The sequence below is a fragment of the Cajanus cajan genome, chromosome 8 (assembly GCF_000230855.2).
Source record: "Cajanus cajan strain Asha chromosome 8, NIPB_CcT2T_4, whole genome shotgun sequence".
Classification (NCBI taxonomy): Eukaryota; Viridiplantae; Streptophyta; class Magnoliopsida; order Fabales; family Fabaceae; genus Cajanus; species Cajanus cajan.
Window position 1 is genome coordinate 3,234,517 of NC_138524.1, and position 23,869 is coordinate 3,258,385.

Sequence of the window (23,869 nt, forward strand, 5' to 3'; positions counted from 1 at the left end):
GATTCCTTTCTCTTTATAATAATCAAGTAGGATTCTTTAGGAAAAGAAGATTTATATTTGAATATTTGATTTTAGTGGAACATTTATATCAATTAAATAAACATCTATATCAGTATAAATAAAGGTTTGTACCGATATATAAAGAAAATACTATTGACGTTTGTTTTGGTTAATATAAGTAATAGTGATTTATGTCATTTAATTAAAATATTTAAAATTCTAAAAATTAATATAAAATAAATTATATTGAGAATAAAATATTTATGTTATGTGTGCTCATGAAAAAAAAAAATAAAGGACATATTAATTAATCAATTTTCAAAATAATTGTCCAATCCATCATATTTTTTTATTTCATTTAAAAAATATATTAAGAGACACAAAATTCTCTTTTCTTTTAGTAACTAATAATACATCTGATACCAAATTAAAAAAAATGAGGGGATACCAAATTTAAATTACTAATATATATTTATAATATCTTAATAAATATATCAATTTAAAAAATTTGGTAATAGTTAAAAGAAAATTTAATATAAAATAAATTTTATTGAGAATAAAATATTTATCTAATGTGTACTAGTGAAAAAGAAATAAAGGACATATTAATTAATCAATTTTTAAAATAATTGTCCAATCCATCATATTTTTTTATTTCATTTCAAAAAAATATTAAGAGACACAAAATTCTCTTTTCTTTTAGTAACTAATAATACATCTGATACCAAAAAAATTTTTTAGGGGATACCAAATTTAAATTATTAATATATATTTATAATATCTTAATAAATATGGAAATTTAACAAATTTGGTAATAATTAAAAGAAAATTTAATATAAAATAAGTTATATTGAGAATAAAATATTTATCCTATATTTTTTGATGAAAAAAAATAAATTTATGAAAAGTGTGAAAATATATTTTTACTCTTCAAGTTTAGAAGGCTAAAATATATTTTTTAAAGTACCTTTTGAAATTAAAAAAATACACTTTTGAACAAAGAATTTTTTTTCAAAAAAAAAAGTTTCCATAAAAATAAAATTGTTTCTCTTTTTAAAAGTCCAAAAGTGTAATCTTGACTTTTGAAAAGTATTTATTATATATATATATATATATATATATATATATATATAAAATAATTAGAAAATATAAATATAAAAGAAGGCGTATTGTTAATTATCGAAGGTGTATTCAGTAAAAGCCTATGAATGTATGCCTCTAGTTGGGCCTTGGGGCTTTAATTCTCTGCTTAATTTCTTCCTGATAATTAAAGAAATAGTGAATAAATAATATTGTTGTTTAAGCGAGCACTGCACCATGTTTGGACGTGCATTCCATGCTATTGCGTTGCACTTCTCAAGTGTCACACACTGCGAAGCTTCGTTCATGCATTAGGACAGCAAATACTGTAATTTATGCATTTTCTTCATTAAATTCTTCGATAAGTTTATATGCTTAATTTGATTACATTTTCAAATGATTTCTTACTGTCTGAATATTTTCACTAAAATTATAATATTCCAAGGTTTTTAAAATAAGGTTAAATTAATTTTTTAAATTCATATAATTTTACTTTATTTTTTAGTTTTTATAATTTAAAATAAATATTTTTAGTTTTTATATTTATCATTTTTTATTTTTTTATAGTTTAAGATAAAATTTTGTAATTTCTATATTTATAATTTTTTAAATCATTTTAATCCTTGTCATTTCTATATTTATAATCTTACAACTTAATTAACATTTAATCAAGTATCAACTTACAACTTTAACAACTTGAAACATTATCATACATCATAAACTATATAAAGGAATCATCACACTTTAATAGGCAAACAAATTAAATCATCACATTTTATTTGAGGTAGAGAGACTCAGACTCGTCCATGCTCGGGGTTAATCTACCTACACTCGACATGGATGAGGTAAATAACCTCTGAGTCAATATTATATTGTGTGGCTAAACCCATGTCAGACCTCATTCAGGTGGAGAATCTCTACTTGACTCATGTATGATGTCACAACATTACGTGGTGTTGTTTAAGCAGAGAATCTTTATCTTGATCACATATAACGCCACTTGCAATTCAATGTCAACAAGTCAGAAAGCTCCTCGAGCACTCATGGCCAATGCTTATCACTCCACATCCAACACGACTAAGTTAGAAAGTCCTTCATTGGTCCATGACTCGTGCTACCAATCTCATGCTTGGGGTGATCAAGGTAGAGAGCTACTAACTTAAGTCATTCCTACTGCCATGAAGGTGTGCTCGACACAATGAGAATTTTTCGCACTTAACAAAATATCATTTTAGGTCAATCTACTTGAAACTAAAAAGAAAACCAACATGCAACATATAATTCAACATATAAACATCATAAAAAAATCAAAATCAACTCAACGAGCAACAAATAACCATTACATTTTAAGAATCATCAATTTCACTCACAAGCACCAAACTCAAGCACTCATTATCTCATGAATTCGAACTAATTTCAACTATAATTAATGATACCACACAGTAAAGAACAATCATGCATCAACTACTTTTTAATCAACAAACTTCCTTTGTCTCCAATCGCTCCAAAAGACAACAGAAGAAGAAGAAGGAAACAAACTTCGCATGGTTCTCACTTAGGATTCTCAACTTTGGAAGCTTTTAATCACCAATCTACTGACTCTAACTAGCTGTTAGAAGATGTCAGGAGGAATCAAAGGAAACGAGGGAGGAAAGATCTTTGACTCTAAAGATCTTCTCTCTAGCTTCTTTTTAGTTTTTTATTTAAAAAATATGAAGTTATGAGATTAATGTCTTAAGAAAGAACTTATACACCCTTACTCTTGTTGATCCAACTAACTCTAACCACCATTGACTTAATGACAACTTAACTCTCAAGGATCCATTATCCTCAAAGTTATAAAACAACAACAATAATGACAAGACAACAATTTAATCATATAATTCACATAATTAAATAAAGCATCTAAACACACAATGTTATTTTTAACTTTTATTGTATACATATTCAAAAATTTAAACTCAATTTATAACCTATAATAATCAAAATATATAAATTGAAAGAAATATGATGTTACAAAAAATCAAAAAACAAATCTATTGAATTAAAAAACTTTTGAAAATACTCTCGTTCATTAAAGGATGACTCTTGACAATACTATCATTTAAAATAATTAAATATTTAAAATTATATGAAGTGAGAATTAATGAATTTATAATTTAAATTTTGAATATTCATGCACCATGTAAAATATGTAAAGTTAACTAATAAGTAGTTGGTCGAGCAAAATTGAACTCCATTATTCATTTTACACAATATTTCGAATTTAAATCTTTATGGATGAAAACAATGATTGTCAAAGAAAACTTTGTTAAAGATAACTTGTAAATTAAGTTTAGTCATTATCAAAATTAATAGATAATTCATACCAATAATATAATTATAAAAACAATATATGTAAAGATAGTGTAATAGATTACGTAATTTTCTTATTAGTTTACAAAAATGTTATTTCAGTAATTTATTTTTATTTAAAAGTCCATAAATTTAATTATTAACGATAAAACACCTCTTGTTATACTTTACTAGATTTCGAGATATGTATTTTCATCATGTTTAATAATAATAATTTTAAAATTATTTTATTAAAAATATCCATGCTATGAAAGAAAAAAAACTAGCTAATGTAAGTAATAATAGATTTTGTGACCTCTTCTTTATCTAAATATTTTTATTTGTTTTTTTAACCTTCATTTTTCTTAAATATTAGTATTGTTTAAATTAATGACTCGAGGCGTTTTTTTTACAAAAAAAAAATATTTATATCACTTCATTGAAAAGAATACTCTCAATACATGTAGAAATCAAGTAAAAATTATGGTGATTAAAAAAAATCTTGATGTTTTAGCAAAGTAAAACTATACGAACAACATCATTGACTTTTTTTTTTGGTACACAAGGATGATAGAAGCCCAAACTAAAAACTATGAAAGAAAAATACACAAAATATTAACAATAAGAAAAATTTAGATCCAAGGAGGAACACTTGAAAAAAATGCAATCCCCCATCATAGAACTTTCACGCTTAAGCGTATTAAAGACTTGATTTATTTCTATAAGAAAACATGGATACAATATATGTTATAGACTCATAATCAAATAATAACATGGATGATGTCGAAAACATCCATTATTTAATAATTTTATGGCCAAAGAAAAATTAAACTTTACTAAAATCCTTCCCCCAATAACTTCTATCACGTATAGTCTAAGTTCATAACCAAAGTTTATGTCTTGAAAGAAAATTATATGCTCTATGGTAAAACATAAAGATTACATGTGTTGATATTTTAATTTATATCAATTATATTTAAGTGGGAAAGATTATTAGATTCAAATTTAATATCATTAAATAAGTTACAGGTACACTATTTTATTTAATTCAGGTGTGATGAATTTTATCTCTTTATTAGAATAAGTTAAATGGGTTTAAAGTAAGTGAATTCAGTTATTGATAAAAGAAGTTAATGACCAATATTGTAATATGTAGTGCATTGCGGAGGGATCCGTCTATTCTATAAGTAAATATACTTAGACTTACTTTATTTAATAACTCATGTTATACATTAAATTTTAATGATTTAATTGTTGAATTTAAAGTTCTTAATGCATAAATCAAGTCTGCAAATTTTTTAAAATTTAAAAATCATTTGATATTTCATTTCATTAATTCAAATCGATGGATAATCATAAAATTATTTTATACATTGATTTGAATTAATGAAGTATCAAATAATTTTTAAATTTATAAAAAAATTGTAGATTTGATTTATGCATTATGAACTTTAAATTTAATGGTTTGATCGTTGAAATTTGATATAGAACATGAGTTATTGAATGGAATAAGTTTAGGTAGACTTACTCTGAAGTAAACGAATACCTCCTCGAGTACATTATATGATTTATATGAGCACTTATTAATATTGTTAATTGATTGCTTCAATGTGAGTTGCTCATTAAAAAAAACAAAAAAAAAAAAGCCAAATTCATTCCAAAGTGAACAATCTAAAGAAAAAAAAAAGAATAATTACAATATTTGTTAAAATAAAAACAATTAATAGTTATTATTTCAATCTATTTATAATTATTTCCTTATGATAATAATTGAAATTATTTATCAACTTAATTTTTTTTATACTTGTAAAATGATCAAATTTTAATTTTGATTTTAATAAAAATATTTTTTTGTATTTTTCTAAAATTAAAAATTATTATTTTAATGTTTATAAAAAGTTAAGTACTATCCTATGTGACACTTACAATGTCCACAATAACATGTGACACTTTAAAAAAAATTATAAATATTTAAAATAATATTATATGAATGAAAATCAAATTTCTTTTATAAAGACTAAAACCAAAAAAATTTTACTTTTCAAGAACTAAAATTATAAATTCTAAAATTTAAAGGGATGAAAAATAGAGAAACTTTTTTAAATGATGAAAATCAAAATTTATTTATTTCAAAAAAATTATTTTGATAAAGAATACAAATGATTAAATATTTTTTTTAATTACTCATATCAAAAGAGATATTTTTAAAAGTGTTTAAAAATAAAAAATATTTAATATTTTTAAAATATAAAATCTCATAAAAAAACTATTTGATGTATCCTTATATTTCAAAAAATATTATAAAATTATTATAAATTTAATACTATGAATATTATCTCTATTACTTAAAATTTTTGGATTCCTTATTAATTACCAACGTTTTTTTTTTAAAACACGTTCTCTTTGAATGATTAAAATTTATTAAAAAAATATGATTTAACAAGTTCTACACTTTATTTTATAACTTTTAATAAATTTTTAATTAATAAACGTAAATGTATTTTTAAAAAGTGGACTTCTACATTAATCGTATTTTGATATAGCATCGGTTAGTGGATTAGATTTAAGTTCATTAGATATTTATCTAATATCAATATCATCCATGAGATATGAGATAAATAAGAGAATCCCAAACACGATGTCCATTATGGCAATCCTTGCAAATTGCAGGATCTAAACAAAAAAAAGAAAAGTGACAGCTAATGAAAATATCCTCCGTTTCATCGCGTAGCGTGTGAAGACCTTGAGCCACGTCATCAAGAAGTGACGTAAGCAAAAATAGAGTACAAGGCAACCAATAGTTATCTGACACGTCTGCACTGGGATGAGACATCTGTGATAATATATAACGAGGATATTTCTTTTAGTAATTACTTTCGTCACCTGATCCTTATACCCTTATTTTAAAAAATTAAAAAAATAATATTTTTCTTAAAATTAAAATCTTAAAATTAATTGACTAATTATAATATTAGATTAATTTATATTTATTACTTAATTTTTATTTTATTTTATCTTTAATAAAAGTATAAAATACCTTGACCATATTAATAAATATAAAAGAAGATCAATCATATATTTTAAATTATTTTATAAAATAAATAATTATATAATATTATTAAAAAATATGATTGATTTTTTATACCGATGATTAGGTAAATATAAAATATCCCAGGCACAGTCGCAGAGATAGCAGAAGGCGCATTTGAGGACGCGTTTCTCGCGAAGCACGGGATGAGACCCTCGCGGAAACTTCTGATAAGTGAAGGAGTTGTTAAGTCCGAATAAGAGGAACTGAAATTGAAAGCAAGCGTCTTGCAAATTGCATCTTCAGCGACCCCTTTAGGCCTTAACCAAGCTTACCGGTTACCCTTCTCTTCTCTGCGTCCGATTATCGTGCCTCTTCGTTACACCCAATTTCATCTCTCTTCTCTTTTTTTGGCGGGAAAACGAAGCAACTAGGGAATTGGAGAGAGTCACAGAGATGGGGGTTTCGGAGAATTGCAAAGGGTTAATACTTGCCATGGGTTCCAGTGTATTCATTGGCTCAAGCTTCATCTTGAAGAAGAAGGGTCTCAAGCGTGCTGCTGCACGCGGTACTCGTGCAGGTCAATTTTGTTTCTCCATTGCTAATAAACAAATTCACGTTTCATGATTATCCTTTGTGACTAAGCAATTGCATTGTATGGTCTACGGTGGTTTTCATCAGATCCATGGGATACTTATTGCTCGTGTTGTGATCCAGTTTTTGATATTTTGATTTTTGGAATTTGCAGGAGTTGGAGGTTATACTTATCTACTAGAGCCGCTTTGGTGGGCTGGCATGGTTACAAGTAAGTTTGGCAGGTTGATTTCTTCACTCGCTCAGGTTCTCTAGGTTTTCAGTTTTGGAATGAGATTTTACTTGGATCTTGAACTGTTTGCTTGCAGTGATTATTGGGGAGGTTGCAAATTTTGTGGCTTATATCTATGCTCCGGCGGTTCTCGTAACTCCCCTTGGTGCGCTTAGTATTATTGTCAGGTACTCTTGGCTTTAGTTGAAATTGTTATGGTTCTGGTGATGGGTGAATGTTGTGTTTTGTATGGTAGGACTAACATGTCTAGTGTATTATGTTGCTAGTGCTATTTTGTCTCACTTCTTGTTGAACGAGCGGCTTCCAAAGATGGGGGTGTTGGGGTGTGTATCATGCATTGTGGGATCGGTTGTTATTGTCATTCATGCACCACAAGAGCAGACTCCGGATTCTGTCCAAGAAATATGGGATCTGGCTACTCAACCAGGTTGGGTTTTATAATCCCATTTTAATTTACCCTAAAGTAATTTTCACATACTCTGGTCTATTAACTGATGTTCTCAATATCCCCCTTTTTAAACAGCATTTCTGACATATGTGGTGGCAACAGTTTCGGTTGTTTTGGCCTTGATCATACACTTTGAACCTCGCTATGGACAGACTAATATGTTGGTCTACTTGGGAATTTGTTCATTAGTTGGTTCACTCACGGTAATTATGTCCGTTCGGATGTGATGAATTCTCATATTGGTATTGTAACACTTGAACTAACTGCATGCTACTTTGTACATCAATTTTTAAAATTTTCAGGTGGTGAGCATAAAGGCCATTGGAATTGCAATAAAGCTTACACTTGATGGAATAAGTCAAGTAGCTTATCCTCAGACTTGGTTTTTTCTTACGGTGGCTACAATCTGTGTCATTACACAGTTGAATTACCTTAATAGGGTGAGTGAATGGTGAAACTTATAACTGTAACTATAAACTCTTGTTTGCTAATATTATATTGAAGGGAAATTTTGCCAGTTTGGCCTGCATTTGATGTATGATTCATGGTTCCTTATTCTAGTGCAGTTTCCATGTGGGCAATGCTTCTTTGATTTTGTTATTATAGTTGTTTTTTAAGGAGGAAAACCAATCAATGGATGGTCTTCTAGTTTCGCTTACTAGACAAAAGAGCAGAGCATTTGGAATTTTAGATTAAACTAGAATTAATATAGAACTCATACTGCCTATAAAGTGATGGCTTGCTGCAAGTTGCATGTGACAAACCCTACCTTCTTGCATAAACTATGAACAGCTAATCATGTAGATAGCAAATCAAGGACCTACATGATCTGTCGATTACATTTCAATTATGGTGTGAAGTGATTGATACTGCAAATGATGCACCTCAGTTGATAGGAATCTACAATATAGGAAGCATTAATATAGTTGATAGTAGATCAAGCATTCTGAATTCTCACATCTTTGTTCTAGAAAAAAAAGGTGATGCTTGAACAGGATACAGTTCTTGAAATATGACCCATTGTAAAATTTATACTTACTCTCGGGAGGTTTTCTTTCCACAGTCTTGATCCAAACCCTTTTTTTTAATACTGACTGGCAAATAGGATTCCAGTATTGTTTTCTCTTAACTGACATGTTTCTTTGCGTTCCTACTGATATCAAACTTTTCTTATAATCCATCTATGTTAATTCTTTAACTCCCTTATTTTTTAAACAAATTTTGAGATTATTTCACTATTCCACTATTTCAGGCTCTGGATACATTCAATGCCACAATTGTTTCTCCTGTATACTATGTAATGTTTACAACTCTGACTATTATTGCCAGTGCAATAATGTTTAAGGTATGATAATAGATTCATATTTCTTAGCTTCCTTGGGTGATATCTCAATCTTTTCTTTTTGTTGATCAATAGAATATGACAAGCTTGACTATTTTTACTTTCAGGATTGGTCTGGTCAGGATGTGAGCAGCATAGCCTCTGAGCTATGTGGATTCATCACCGTTCTTTCAGGAACAATAATATTGCACATGACTAGAGAACAGGAAGAGTCTAATAATACGCAAAGTAGTACAGAATAATATATTACTTTCAATCTGATTCATGCCAGTTTCCATTTGTTTGCTAATGCATTTATACGCTTACAACTCGGAGTGGTTTCTGTATAGCATTCAACCTGATGAAATGATGTATCTTCTCTATTTGATGCAGGGACCTTGACGTGGTTCATTGGTGAAGATTCAATGAAGGGTGTTGAGGATGAACACCTGATCTTCATACGTGATTCCGAATATCTTGAACGTTAAGTTTTCCCTTGAGGTTAGGATAATGTGAGAGAACATCTTCAATCAGAGTCAATACAATGACGCGAGCCTGCCTATGGTCACATGATATGGTGCATTTGCAGTGTGGATCGCTTGTTCTGGAGCTTAATGAATTCAAGCATCCACGGTGCTAATAGTTTTCTAACCATTTATCCCCATGCTGTTTGCACGCAGCTATTGACTGAAGCCATCTCAGAATGTGTGATATGCCCATCGTGATTAAAGTGCTGAACCATTTTCAAACTGACATGAGATTGGTGTCTCATTACAACAAATGAAAATTTTGGAGCGATCTTATGCCATGTTCTATTGTCCATCGTAGCCGGTGTAATTTTTCTTCACATAGATATATTATTTTGGCAGGAAGTTAGCAATTGTTCACAGATATATTATTTTGGCAGGAAGCTGGCAATTGTTCATATAGTTCCGTCTGTATTTTTCTCATTTAATTAACTATTAGATTTATCGTTTCTTTTCTTGAATTAGGTAAATGATAATAGATTCGATGGCTTCTGCTGAAATGCTGAAGATATTTATTCTTCTGATCTTCTGCAACCAAAGTTGAGTATTTTGGTAGAGATTTTGTTATCTATTATTTATCCTGATTTTCTTTCTTAAGATTTGAGGGCACTAGCAAATAAAGAGGATTCATTACAGTTATTCGCACCAATGAACCTGCTACTACTGGTGGCGAGTTTAGCGTACTTTTACATGGCATCTATCTTTTGAAAACTTTGTGCTATCCTCATTCCTCACTTATTGGGGATGTATAAATAATTCGTGAAATTGTTGCTTCAATTCGAAGCGAACTCCGCGTTAATCTTAATGTTGATTATCTAATAATACTTTTTCTTTCTTTTAACTAGAATTAGAACATCCATTAGAAATACCGTGTCAATGAATATGTTTGAGAGACACCATCTGTGTTATCTGCGTAGATTCCTTTTCTTTTCGAGAAAATTTGGTGAAGTGGTACAGAGATGGGGTAGTAATACATTGTATAATGTACGAAATTTTGGACAAACTTTACGAAATTTTGTAAGTTTTATTTTAATTAATCAGTTTCACTTATTAGAAGTTTTAACTAATAATTTTTTGTATTAAATAATATATTACTAGCATTCTCTTAAAATTAATAAAATATTGACATTTAATTTGTTTAAACTTCTTACCCAAAATTGACCATATACGTGTGAAATATAAGTGAAGTTATGTTATTTTTATTTTAATTAATAATCGTTTAGTAAATCAATAATATATCTCCTAAGCCACAAAAAAATTGATTTTCTTATTTTTTGCCTTGACTTTTATATTTTGAAAAATTAGTATTGAAATTTAATTTCTTACAACTTTAAAACTGTTAAGAAATTATTCTTATTATCATACTTCAATTTTGATTTAAACTCTCCTACATCAAGAATTAATTGCAAGTGATCGAAATTACAGGCTAAAACATGAGAAAAAATTGTAATAAATAAAAAGATTAAATAATATATGTATTGATATAAAGAATTTTTTTTTATCATTTAATTTAAATAATAAGTATGCGTAATATCGTCTTAAAAAATTATTAATTTTTTTTCTTATCCATAATAATCTTATTTGGCTTAAATAAAAGTGTCCCTAATGATATATACCAGTGAATTATGTTACTATTAATAAGAGTAAATTAAATAAATATTCTTTAAAATTTTGTGAAATTATACAATTATCTCTTATTTTTTATTCTAATTCTCTTAATTATTTAAAAAATATTATACTCCTTATATATTATTAGTAGAGAAAAGAACACTACTTATCTTCACTGAAATTTTTTTTTTTCATGAATAGTTACTTTTCAAATTTAGAGTAAAATAAAAACATATATAACAAAAGATAAAACAATCTTCGTAAAAATGAAAATGATAAAACAGTTATAAAAAAATATAATATTGATATTAATAGAAATAGATATTATGTGATGAATTAATATTTTCACGAAACCCTAAGAAATTGTAATTAGTGTATTAGTAAGGATAGGACTGTAAGTTCGAAGAGGGAAATTGGGAGCGGTGGCATGGGTATATAAGTGTCCAGCGCGTGGGTGAGAAGGAGAAACGCAAAGAGAAGAAGAAACAAAGAAAAAGAGAAAGAAGAAAGCTGTGCTAATGGCGGCTACTGTGTCTGCGTGGTCAAAGCCCGGCGCCTGGGCCCTCGATTCCGAGGAACACGAAGCCGAACTCCTTCAACAGAACCCCAACGACACCAAACCCCTCGCCGACTTCCCCTCCCTCGCCGTCGCCGCCGCCACCAAGCCCAAAAAGAAGAAGGCCCAAACCTACTCCCTCGCCGAGTTCACCGCCAAGCCCGACCTCGACCAAGATCCCGTCGTCCTCCCCACCGGCCCCCGCCACCGCACCGCCGAGGAGCTCGCCGCCGACCGCACCCGCCTCGGTGGCGGCTTCCGCTCCTACGGCGACCGCCCCAACCGAAACTCCTCCGGGGGCGACGACTCCAATTCCAGATGGGGTTCTAGGGTTTCCGACGAGCCTCGCCGAAACGGCTCCTTCGGCTCTAGGGATTCCAATCGCGAGTTGCCCCCTTCACGCGCCGACGAAACCGACAATTGGGCCGCCGCCAAGAAACCCTCCGGGGGGTTTGAGAGGAGGGAGAGGGAAAAGGGAGGGTTTTTCGATTCGCAGTCACGCGCCGACGAATCTGACAGCTGGGTTTCGAACAAGAGCTTCGTGCCGTCGGAGGGGCGGCGATTTAACGGTGGAGGAGGGTTCGAGAGAGAGAGGAGGGTCGTAGGGTTCGGTTCCAGCGGCGGCGCGGATTCCGACAACTGGAACAGGAAGAAGGGTGAGTCCAACGTTGTGAGCGAGAGCGGTGGTGTTGCTGGTACGAGGCCGAGGCTTAATTTGCAACCTAGGACAATGTCGGTGAGCAATGAAGGGCAAGATGGGAATGTGGGAAAACCCAAAGGGGTTAATCCCTTTGGAGAGGCACGGCCTAGGGAACAGGTTTTGGCGGAGAAAGGGCAAGATTGGAAGAAGATTGATGAACAGCTTGAGAGCATGAAGATTAAGGAGACAACCGGTGATGGGTTTGGGAAGAGGGGTTTTGGTTCTGCAAATGGAGCACGTGGTGCTACTTTGCCTGAAAGTCGCACTGAGAGGAGTTGGAGGAAGCCCCAATCTGATGATGAACGTCCTAAAAGGTTTGTCACTCATACCAATACCATCTCAATAACATCATGGTACTAGTGGTTCCCTTTCTTTCTATTCTTCTTGATTACTTGTTTTGGTGCATGTTTTTTTTGATAATTAGGAGTTTGAGATGTTTGTTGATGCTATTAGCTTCTTTTGTTACTGTTTGATTCAGTGTGTGTCCTCCTGGCTGATACCAGAGTGGGGAAAGTAAATGTTTTGGTGCATGTTGTGATGTGCTCAGGGATGTTAATTTGCACTTTCCAACCCGTAGCTTCTTACCTTTTTAAATTTTATTTCAGTGTATTTCTGTGTGCAGTGTTGCTTTATCTCTAATGCGGATGAGATGCTAGTTATAACTACTTTTTTATGAGTAGTATTTTCAACTAATTTAGAGTACTGAGTTTTTTTGGTTTTTTTAGGAGTTTTATACTGACTCATTCTGTATCTTGTGCCCTACCTAACACTGCTTGGTTACTTAGTACTGAACTTTCTGTATTCTTTATGCCAATATGGTTTTTAAGTTCATAGTGATAGTGGTGCTGTCTCGCGTAGATGACATTGACAAGGATGTTGTTAGGCTTGGAGTCATTTAGACAGCTTAATACTTGATATTGGAAGATCTACAAGCAGAACTTTTTACATGCTTCTAGAGCACCTTATGCAGGATTTTGTAATTTCTGACAGACTCGCTCACCACTCATTTCTGTATTTATTATTTAAGTCTTGTTTCTCATTAAAAAAATATAAATATGTAAGTGGTGGACCCCATCAGTAATTAACCAAGCTTAAAATGTTGTCATTTGAATGGAACAGAGCATAATCCTACATGGTGCTTAGAACATGCCATAATTTCATATGGTTGTGACTTGTGTTTTGTACTTTTTTTTTCCTGTTTGTAATGCTCTTGAGCTGTTTACTGTTTAATGCAGTGCTGAGAAAGTGGAAGAACACGTTGAAGAAAATTGAAGAGCGATCAATTACTTTTGGTCCCTGCTGATTGATCGATTAGAGAGAGGAGATGGAAAGGAACATTGAATATCACAAACTTATTTTTTGTTTCCCATTGAAGTTTTGTCCGTCTTATCTTGTCATGTTTTATTGTGAGATTAATACTGATACAGTGAAGACACATTTTTGGTAGTTATGCTGGTAGCTTAGGCAGTCGTTTTTATGAATATGTTTGTTACTAAATGTTGTCGTCATTTCCCCTACATGATTCATAATCTATATAAGTTTAGTGTTGCATTTCGGATCGTGGAATTCCTTTATTTTGCCCTTCGTTTATCAAATGTTGTTCATGTTCAACTCATTAATATATGTATGCAGCTAATAAATTAGTATATTAAGTGAAACATCGTTGTGGTTATTCCTGCACGATGAAGCAAGCCTTTCAAAATGTATTTGATATTATTATCGAACATTATGACAAATGCCACATTACTTGAAGCATGTCTTTAACATTTTTAGCGGTGACTGAGTATGCAGCTTTCGTTCAATTTTTTCCCAATTTTATTTCATATACATATAAGCATTAGCAGGGTGCAATGAAATATCCGACTAAACAAGTTATTAAGTTCTTTGTTGCTTAAAATGGTGGAATTAACTGTTAAGTTGTGTGTACAAATATCTGGGAACAGCCGTGATTATACCTTGAAAAGAAAATGATTCAATTGGAGCTCATCTTAAAGGAAACACTTGTAGCTTTGGGGAAACAGAGGATAACTCAGTGGAAGGCGTGTCAAATGTTAATAATGTCCATACAATTTAGTCAACGAGAAGAAATGCACAAGATGCTTTCTAATCCTTGATTATCCAGCATAATTTTGAAGCGTTGAAAGGGAGAGAATCGCAACTGATTGAGATGTGCATATGCTTTTGAGCAGAGGTGAATATGATAAAGTGGTCTCAAGTCTCAACTTTAAAAATACCATTCCTATTCAAATGCTGTTTTGCTTCTTTGCCTCCACAATTGGTGGATTATGTTATTCTAAAGCGATGAAGCCAATTTTGATTATAAAAAAATGAGGACGAAAATTTTATATTTCAACAATCCGATAATAATTTTAACCATTAGTTACTCCATTATCACAACAATTTTTTTTAAAGCGAAAGAGAAGTCAAATCCCCAAATAGCTGATAGATTGCCTAGGGCACATGATCGGATTAATAACTGTTTTAGAATTGGGTTTGATTCTGTTAAATGAGCCCTTAGAGCTAGCTACGGTGTAATCCTTACCTAAGGGCCCACGCCAGCACATGTTGGTGGATAGACAACACAGGCTCCTCAATGAGTGGATAACGATGAATCTATATACTATGGAGAATCTTTGGCACAATTGTTTCCAAAGTTGGACGGTTGGCTTCTACAATTTTCAGCAGAAAGCCTTTCGATTCCTTTGGGATTGTTGTTAGGGATCATTTCATATCAGCCTTTTCCACTGATGTAATTGGTAAAGCCTCAACTCAACTATGAGGGTTTACATGGTTTCAATATGTTAGCCTTGGAGTCGTTTAGAAATAATATTTTATGTATTATTTTAATAATAAAATTACATTATCAATAATTTTGTCCAACTGAATATGTCTTGTAAAAGGTTATACTTTTTTATTAAGAAACTGAAAACACGAAAGTCAAAATAAAAAGGACTCTGGAAAGGGCATATTGATGATAGAGACTAAAATATGATTAAAGGTCTTAACAGGTGAGGATTTTTTAAAGGACTATCAATACTGCAATGTATGAGAATGGTGCTTTTTTCGAAAATAAAGGATAAAGATCTCAAATTTCGACTAAAAGAAACAGTTCCAAATAAACAGTTAGTTGTTTCTTCCTTGTTTTGTAACTTTATGCTATGATAATAACCAAGCTATTAATGCAAGATTGTTTTAGCTTTTAGACCTGGATCCTCATGAGTCCAAGCTTATAGTATTTGAGTCGATCAATTATGAGTCAGCCGGTCTATTATCAATCCATATATTTCTGAATCACTAATATGACTCTGTTAACTTATTTAATCTATATACATTAACTGAAGATATAGTCATACACCCATATATTAAACAGAACACAATGATAAATTAGGCAGAAGATAATCTACAAATGATAAGCGATTTTAATAATACAAAATAACGGAATAAGAGATAAGAGTTTATTCAAATTATTAGGAGTGAAAGATAAGAGTTGATTCAAAGTAGATTCTTTTTATTTTCTAATAAAAATTAATATTTGAAATAGTTTCATGGGATTCAATCAATTTTATTTTTATTCGGTATTCACCTAATTATTTGGAAAAATTCAAATCTTGTATTGATTAGAGATAAGAATATAATACTATATATAAGTGAAGAATGATTTTCACATTATAAGTCAATTTTGAAATGTTGAGTTAAACTTAAAACTTATGTTTTGAAAACTTATTATAAACTAACGGTGAAGCAAAATTAAATTGAAATCAGCAATAAGTTATGAATGGTTTAGTTATTTGTAGTTTTCTAAAAGCTTACAATGTTTGTTTTGTTGTATATCTTATTAGTAGAATCCTTATGTTGAATGGGGAAGTCCATGCGGATTAGCTATGGATCGGGCATTGCTGTGGCAACCAACATGATCACAACTCAGTATGGGCCTGAAGCCCACTACTGGACTCACTAACAAGGCACGTGTCATACCAATTTCACCTCGTCAAGATGCAATTGGGCCAATATGTAGGACAGTTCATGTGCTTGATGTGATTGTTGGGTTCAACTTAGAGACCTCCAAATGGATATAATCAGTTCCTCAAAAAAGAAGGGCTTAATCTTAAAGGAAAGAAGCTGGGTGTTGTGAGGAATCCACTTTTGAATCCTTATCATGAAAATCTGTTGAGATAAAAATAAACAAACATATCTTTGACTCTTCTAACATTATTATTTGGTCTTTTCCACTTCAAGGCAAAGAGGTGTAATAGTGGTAGATAATCTAGAAAATATAAGCATCATTCTCAACCCTATCCAAAGTGGTGAAAAGAAGGCCATGGCCATGGTGGCAGAGTTCAAGTTGTCCATCAACGAATATCCGCAGGATCTCGTTTATTCTCCTTTCAAGTCACTAGCTAAAATTATTCAATTCAACATCAATCACTCTCATTTAGTAAATATATAATACTATCGCTTTATTAAAAATCATAAATTTTAATAAGCCTGATTACTAAATTAAGAAAAATACTAGTTAAAGAAAACATAAAATCATTAGAATTATGATTTTTATTTACAGGGATAGAGTGAATATTAAAAGTGTTTTTATCATTCCTTTTTATTTCAAATTCTTCTCGACCACACTCAATACAATAAATTAAAGTTTGATTTTGATCTTTAACACAAGTGCCAAGATTGATTTGATCATCATGACTTGTTTATTTGACATGGGCAAATTTTTTATGGTCTAACGTCATTCGTTAAGAAATTTATTTAAATGTTTATTTTGTTATAAGATTTATAAATAAATTAAATCTATTTTAACTGGTGCTCGATTGATTAAGGAATCAAAATTAATATAAAAAATCATTAAAAAGATGAAATTGATGGAACAAGTATCACAGAAAGGGTTAGAGAAGCTAATGAAGGAGAATGAATTGGATGCGTTGGTGACTTTAGGTGCTGATGCTTCTCGTATGCTAGCCATTGGAGGTTATCCTGCAATCACTCTCATTTGGAAGCAATTTTGGAAGGTTGAAGGGAACTGAGCCAAAGCTCATTGAGATTGCTTATGTCTTTGAGAAACCTACTAAGGCAAGGAAACCTCCTCCCCGATTTTCAGTTTCCTAAAGAAATTTGTGTGTTTGTTCATGTTCTTTTAGAAATTAATTATTTTTTTCAAGCTTTCTTTTAAAGCTAATAAAATGATAATTAGTTTTAGAATAAATTGAAACAGACTCTTGTTCGAAAAATAATACTTATATTAAAGGATTTCTGATCTCAAAATTCATATATATGCATAGTTTTTTTTTTTTTAAAGTAACAATAAATATATGTACAACTTTGATTTTCAGTTAAGATATACATTATTATTTTCAATTGTGTATCGAAAATAATTATTTGTTTAGTTGTTAAGTGTTTTAAATAGGATCTTTAATATTTTGACTATTTATTCTTCTATCTTTATATATCAGATTATCACGTAATGTTATAAATAAATTTTTGTTATGTTATCATGTTAAAATTATTAATTAATGACAAGATTGAAACATTGATTCAATGACTCGATTTCTATATCAAAATTACATAATTATAATATTTAAAAGATAAAAAACTAAAAATGCATTTAATTAAACACTCTCTTTGGTCCTTTATATATACTCTATTGGGATCATAAATTTTTTTAGAGTTTTGGATCATAATTTTTAATCATTACATGTTTTTCTAATGGTTGGTTTACGATAATCATATTTATATAAAGGCGGGATAAGGATAAGTTGAAGGTAGAGTTTTATGTAATCATATTAGTGATGACAGAGCTGATTTTTTGAGACTATTCTAATATAGTTAATATAGATGAGTTGTTTGACTGATAACTTAACATTAATATTCAATACTATATTTTGTACATATTTATATACTTGTGTAGTCATGATATTACTTTAATAGTTACTTATATTTCTTTACACATATTATTGTACTTACAAAAAATATATATATATATATATATTAATCTTAGAAAGTTAGATGTTTTCTGTTATTAATAATTGGTCCATTAAATATAAAAATCATGTGGGTCATTATAGTATTTTATGAAATTAATAATAGATTTTTTTATCAAACTTTATACTATTAAAATATACAACTAACATTTTAATAAAAAGATTAAACATTATTTTTTATAATTGGAATCCTAATAGCACTTTAATTCTAATTATAGACAATGTATTCTGAACTTACAACAGCATAGAATCTACATAAAATAAATAAATAATAAATAACAGATCTTCATCTAATTCATACCATATGTTGATTTCAACTCATTATATCAAAAGAGAGTATATCTGATGGTTATAAAAAAAAATTATGGTAGAAGATTTAATCAACTCTTCCACCTTAATCACGGTCCTCAAACTATTAGCAATCAAGACCCATGAATTAGGGGAGGATTTGATATTGAATAATAATTTTAATTCAATTATAATTTTAAATTTATTACTCAATTATTTTTATAATTTATATTATTTAATTATTAAAATAATTAAATTATATTTTTTTTACACCAATTAATGTATATCTTAATGATTATAAAAATGAAGATATAAAAAATTGATTTAATTTATATATTGTTTAAGAAAAAATATATATATTTTGCAGGCGGGGAATTTTATTTCTGAATCTGAACCCTAGGCCGATTTTTGAAGACAAGAAACATTCGTATCAAATCCACTCAAAACCAATTTTTCCGTCAAAAATCAGATCAGAGTCGAAACCAAGTTCGAGTTTAATTACCATGCCTATAGCTGGTTTTCTCAACTTTATTTTTTTTTTTTGTGTTCTGGGTTGGAAACAAAATCAATTCGTGGTGAGTTCATTCATAATATAAATATTTTGTGTCACTGTTAACAAGATTTAGACGAAGAAAATAATCAGAGACACTTTGTTAAAGGAATTGATTGTCATCACCGACATTACGGCTAGAGAAAGGCAAGGTGGGTAGGTGATGGAATGAATTTTTTAAGCATCATGTTCATGGCTGGAGAAACTTGTTCTGGTCAACATTTTCAGCAATTCGTTTCTTGGAAGATGAACCAACTCTTTACATGGATTGCAGCTAAATTACACTACAGTTTACGTTCTCATAGCTTACTTTAAAATTAGGCTTAATAAAATTCTTTCCTAATAATGATTCACGTGGGAGTTAATTTTTTAAAAAATATTTTGTGCAAATTTATTTTTTATTTTTAAAATTGTTATAATCAAGTTTCTCTCTCTCTCTCTTTCATTTTTCTTATTCTTTTTATAAAACTATTTTTAAAGACCACAATTAACTTGATCTTTCTTGAGTTGGAAATAGGAACAACTTTAGTTCGTAACTTCTTCTCCAAAGATAGTGGTACATTAGGACTTGAACTTGATTTCATTGATTAAGTTATAACAACTTTTTATAAACTCTTAATATTTCATTTATTTTTTAAAACAATTAATTAGAGGCTTAGAATGAATGTGAGACAGAAAATTATCAAAAAAGTAAAAAAGAAATGAATATTTGTGCAGAATGTGATGCTAAGATTTTCATAAAGGAAAATTTTGGGTTTTTTTAATTTGTTAAAATATGGTATGATAATGTTTAGTTGGAAAATTTTAAATAAAAGAAGTTTTTGAATAATTTAGCCGGTTTAGTTTATAGAAATTGAGCCAAAAATTGTAAAACTTTCAATGAAAAAAAAAACTAATTATACTTAATTGTATCAACTCGGACTAAAATGAGAAAAAAAATTGCATAATAGTTATAGGTGGATATAGTAAAGTTTTAATTAAACTTGAAAAGTATAGTTTGTTATACATGAAAATAAAGGAGTATTAATAATTACTTAAAAATATTAAATAATACAAAGATATATCAATATATCTTTAGATTGTCCACTAAGCGACTTGATTTTATAACTTACTCAAATCATTTTGTCTTTAAAAAAATTTGAGATACAAGATTACATATTCATTTAGGTCGTTCACCAATGTACCTAATTAATTCTACTACTTTCGCTAATCTTTTTGTTTTCATAAAGACTTTGAGAGTTACGTACCCTCCTATGCCATTTATCAATCGACCTACACCTTCTTAAGTCATGGACTAATCCTTCTAGTTTCATGAATCGATCAAGTACTCGTTATCAAATTCAAGTTTAGAAAAATATTACATTAGGTTGCTAATTGAGCAATTTGAATATCTCATTGGAAACAACCAACTGTGTTGCATAAAGGAGATTGGTTGGTCGTCAAAGATGAAATCTCACATATGATATATTTCCATCATATAGTAAAAAATAAGGAAACTAATTATATAATTAGCATGTGTCACATGATTAGCAAAAACCATGTTGCAATAAGTTAGTATTATAAGGATGTATGTTTTTACTTTCTTAAGAAATAATATCCTTTCAAATTCTTAGGGTTAAAGAGTGGAATTCTAAATGAAGTGCGGCAAATAATAAAAGATGTGATAGTTAATAGTAATTAGGTTTGAATGCTCGACAATAAAACTTTTTTTTTGTATCAATTGAAATAATACTTTCGAATGAGTATGTTTACATAAATGTAATAGGACTTAAATTTTATTCTAGTTATTATTAATGTAATATTCTTTACGCATTTAAAATTAGAAAAAGAAAAGGTTAAAAGATGTTTTTAATTATTCAAACCTTATTATGACTTGTTTAATCAACATTAGTTATAAATTATTTGGAACAAGGTTTGTATGAAAAGATGCATAACCAATGTTGACGAAGAATACTAAAACATAAAGTTAATTGGCACATTGCATTGCTGTAATATTACTTAAATTTGTTGTCACATGGGGGAAGTGTAAGAGTCTGGAGTCTTGACTTGTTGTTGCTGTACCACACCAACATATTCAAAACCACCATTTTATTAACTTGTCTCACCTTTTCGCCAGTTGCTAAAGCAGCTAAACGACCACGGTACCTCCCATTTACAAAAGAATTAAACATATAAGTGGACCCCTTAACCTTGGAAAAATTATCGTTCTATGATGTTGTTAAACGGCCCTTTGAATTTGTGTTCCATGCACTTAGAGAAAAAAAAAAAAAAAAAAAAAAAACACGCGTGACAAGTGTGAATTGTAACAATCTCTCTCTATATATATATATATATAGAAGTAGCACTGCCACTAGAGGGGAAACGCAGAGAGAAGGAAAGTGATCGATCATTGATCAAAGATGGTAAAGCAAAGCGTGGTGGTGATGATGGTGGTGACAATAAGCATAATGGGTGGTGCAACTGGAAATGCAATGCGAGTGAAACTGAAAGCAGGGAATTGGGGTGCAAGTTTTGAAGGAGAGAAGAAAGAAACGCTGACCAACCTTCAATTCTATTTCCACGACACGCTCAGTGGGCGAAACCCGACTGCGGTTCGGGTGGCTGAACCGGTCGACAAAACCAAGTCTTTCATCACCCTTTTCGGCTCAATCATGATGGCGGATGACCCGTTAACAGAGACATGGGACCCCAAGTCCAAGATAGTGGGCCGGGCCCAGGGTCTTTATGGGTCATCGTGCCAGCAGGAGGTTGGGCTTTTGATGGCCATGAGTTACTCCTTCAGTGACGGGCCATACAATGGAAGCTCCTTCGCCCTTCTTGGGAAAAACTCGGCCATGAACCCGGTTCGTGAGATGCCTGTGGTGGGTGGCACGGGGCTCTTCCGCATGGCACGTGGCTATGCCATCGCCAAGACTCATTGGTTCGATCCCACCACCGGTGATGCCATTGTTGGCTACAACGTCACCCTCCTTCATTAAACTTATGTTGCTCAACTACTTTTTTAATATAACTTATCCAACTACATTATAAAATATATGGGTATGTTCTATGCAGTTAATAGTTACCGTCTTCGCCTACCACTCTTTTTGTATGTACTCATCTTTTCTTTTTCTACATCACTTTCATCCTTCAATAAAACCTTTATTACTTCTCTTTATGCCTTCTTTTTTTATATATATTATATATAGAGCTATTTGGTACGAAGCTTTAATACACAAATGATCTGAAATTATTAACTCATGCAGATACGTGTTTTACTGATTTTGGGTAATAAATTAAAAAATACAATTGTGAAATCAAATTAAAAAAATCCAAGTCATTCCAACACCAGTTTTACGCAAAAAAAAATTGTACCAATTTCAGTCTTATTAAGTTATTTAACGAATACAATATTTTGCCTTTTTCATTGTCATGGGTTGTCTGTCTTTAAAATATTGGACTATTGTTATTCCGTAGCCATTTTCTTTAATTTTTTAATCTAATTAGACATGTACTTTCTAACGGTGTGTTTAATTAATAGAAGAAAGAAATAGAACCAGAGAAGGAGAAGAGAAAATAAATTAGTAAGATATAAAATGGAATAAAAGTTGTTTGGTTAAAAAAAATAACAGCGAAAGTTAATTTTTAGAAAGGTTATTTAATATAAAAAGTAGTAAATGAATATTACTATTATTATATAAATATAATCATAATTATTATGTTTATTTTGTTATTCTTTGGTGTGTCTGTGTTGGAACCTGGAAGGTGGCTTGAATCTATCAAGAAAATATGGAAAGGGGTGGGAATAATCAATAGAGAAAATATGAGAAGGGAGGGGCAATCCTAATCAATGAATAAGGAGAAACAAATAAATAAATAAAAGATAACATAATCCATTAAATGTGTGCTTAGTCTCTAAAAATAGTGGAGGTAGGAGGAAAAGGATTAGCAAATCACTAAAACGCGCATTTTATTCAACATGAAAAATTAGAAGGCTAAAACTGTAGTAGGATGGGGACGATGACTTGTCATTTTAGGTTATTGAAAGTTGAAACAACGAAATTTCACGTTGACATGTCAGTTTCACAGATCCCGGGGCAGGCTAGTAGGAAAAGTTGAGATTCGATGTGTAAAATTAAAAGAGCACCCGAAGATGTGCTAACTCTAGAAGATTAGCATGTTCCATGCGTTCGCATTTCAAATAAGATAATAATGCAATCACTAACGACAAGCACCTAACGATGAACCGCTAGGTACACATAAACAGCGAAAAAGCGAACAGTACATAAATCTATCTCATTGCCCTTGTCGAGCAGGTTCTTTTCTCTCCGACTTGTCCACTAGTTCTTGTATCACACTTAACGACCATTTTGCATCAAGGACTGCCATAAAAGGCCGAGAAGAAAAAAATGCCCCATCACAATCAATAATTCATGAAACACTATTCAGTCATTCATTTATGGAAGGGTAAAAAGAAAAGCTCGACATCTTTTGGAACTTCGTTGGCAGAGTCCCAATGACATTTTCTAATCATTTAAAGTAGCAGTTGTGTTAATTTAGATGAGATAATAGACACATACTAAAGGTACTGCGACGTAATACCTAAGAGCACAAACTGCTATGAGAGAGTAGAGAAACCGAAA

The 23,869-nt window shown here is 30.7% G+C and overlaps 3 protein-coding genes across 3 annotated transcripts; all 3 read left to right on the forward strand.

Annotated features, from left to right (window-relative positions):
* Positions 1-6,606: 6,606 nt before the first annotated feature.
* Positions 6,607-10,121, forward strand: LOC109798943 (putative magnesium transporter NIPA6). The gene is made up of 9 exons (XM_020359388.3): positions 6,607-7,022; positions 7,191-7,247; positions 7,345-7,435; positions 7,535-7,695; positions 7,792-7,919; positions 8,019-8,156; positions 8,969-9,061; positions 9,166-9,286; positions 9,431-10,121. Exons 1-9 carry the CDS (start codon positions 6,899-6,901, stop codon positions 9,523-9,525), a joined length of 1,008 nt encoding a protein of 335 aa, XP_020214977.1. The 5' UTR covers positions 6,607-6,898; the 3' UTR covers positions 9,526-10,121.
* A 1,458-nt stretch (positions 10,122-11,579) lies between these two features.
* Positions 11,580-13,979, forward strand: LOC109798944 (glycine-rich protein). Its single transcript, XM_083061826.1, has 2 exons — positions 11,580-12,742; positions 13,664-13,979. Exons 1-2 carry the CDS (start codon positions 11,691-11,693, stop codon positions 13,698-13,700), a joined length of 1,089 nt encoding a protein of 362 aa, XP_082917952.1. The 5' UTR covers positions 11,580-11,690; the 3' UTR covers positions 13,701-13,979.
* A 7,602-nt stretch (positions 13,980-21,581) lies between these two features.
* LOC109799138 (dirigent protein 23) lies at positions 21,582-22,404 on the forward strand. Its single transcript, XM_020359663.3, has one exon. It carries the CDS (start codon positions 21,647-21,649, stop codon positions 22,223-22,225), a length of 579 nt encoding a protein of 192 aa, XP_020215252.1. The 5' UTR covers positions 21,582-21,646; the 3' UTR covers positions 22,226-22,404.
* Positions 22,405-23,869: the final 1,465 nt, after the last annotated feature.

Bases quoted from the DNA above. Each gene is read 5' to 3' on its own strand.
- LOC109798943 (XM_020359388.3), top strand. From the start codon at position 6,899: ATGGGGGTTTCGGAGAATTGCAAAGGGTTAATACTTGCCATGGGTTCC. The intron at 7,696-7,791 runs GTTGGGTTTTAT...CTTTTTAAACAG, and splicing joins GGATCTGGCTACTCAACCAG to CATTTCTGACATATGTGGTG. The intron at 9,287-9,430 runs GTAGTACAGAAT...TATTTGATGCAG, and splicing joins AGAGTCTAATAATACGCAAA to GGACCTTGACGTGGTTCATT.
- LOC109798944 (XM_083061826.1), top strand. From the start codon at position 11,691: ATGGCGGCTACTGTGTCTGCGTGGTCAAAGCCCGGCGCCTGGGCCCTC. The intron at 12,743-13,663 runs GTTTGTCACTCA...TGTTTAATGCAG, and splicing joins GATGATGAACGTCCTAAAAG to TGCTGAGAAAGTGGAAGAAC.
- LOC109799138 (XM_020359663.3), top strand. From the start codon at position 21,647: ATGGTAAAGCAAAGCGTGGTGGTGATGATGGTGGTGACAATAAGCATA.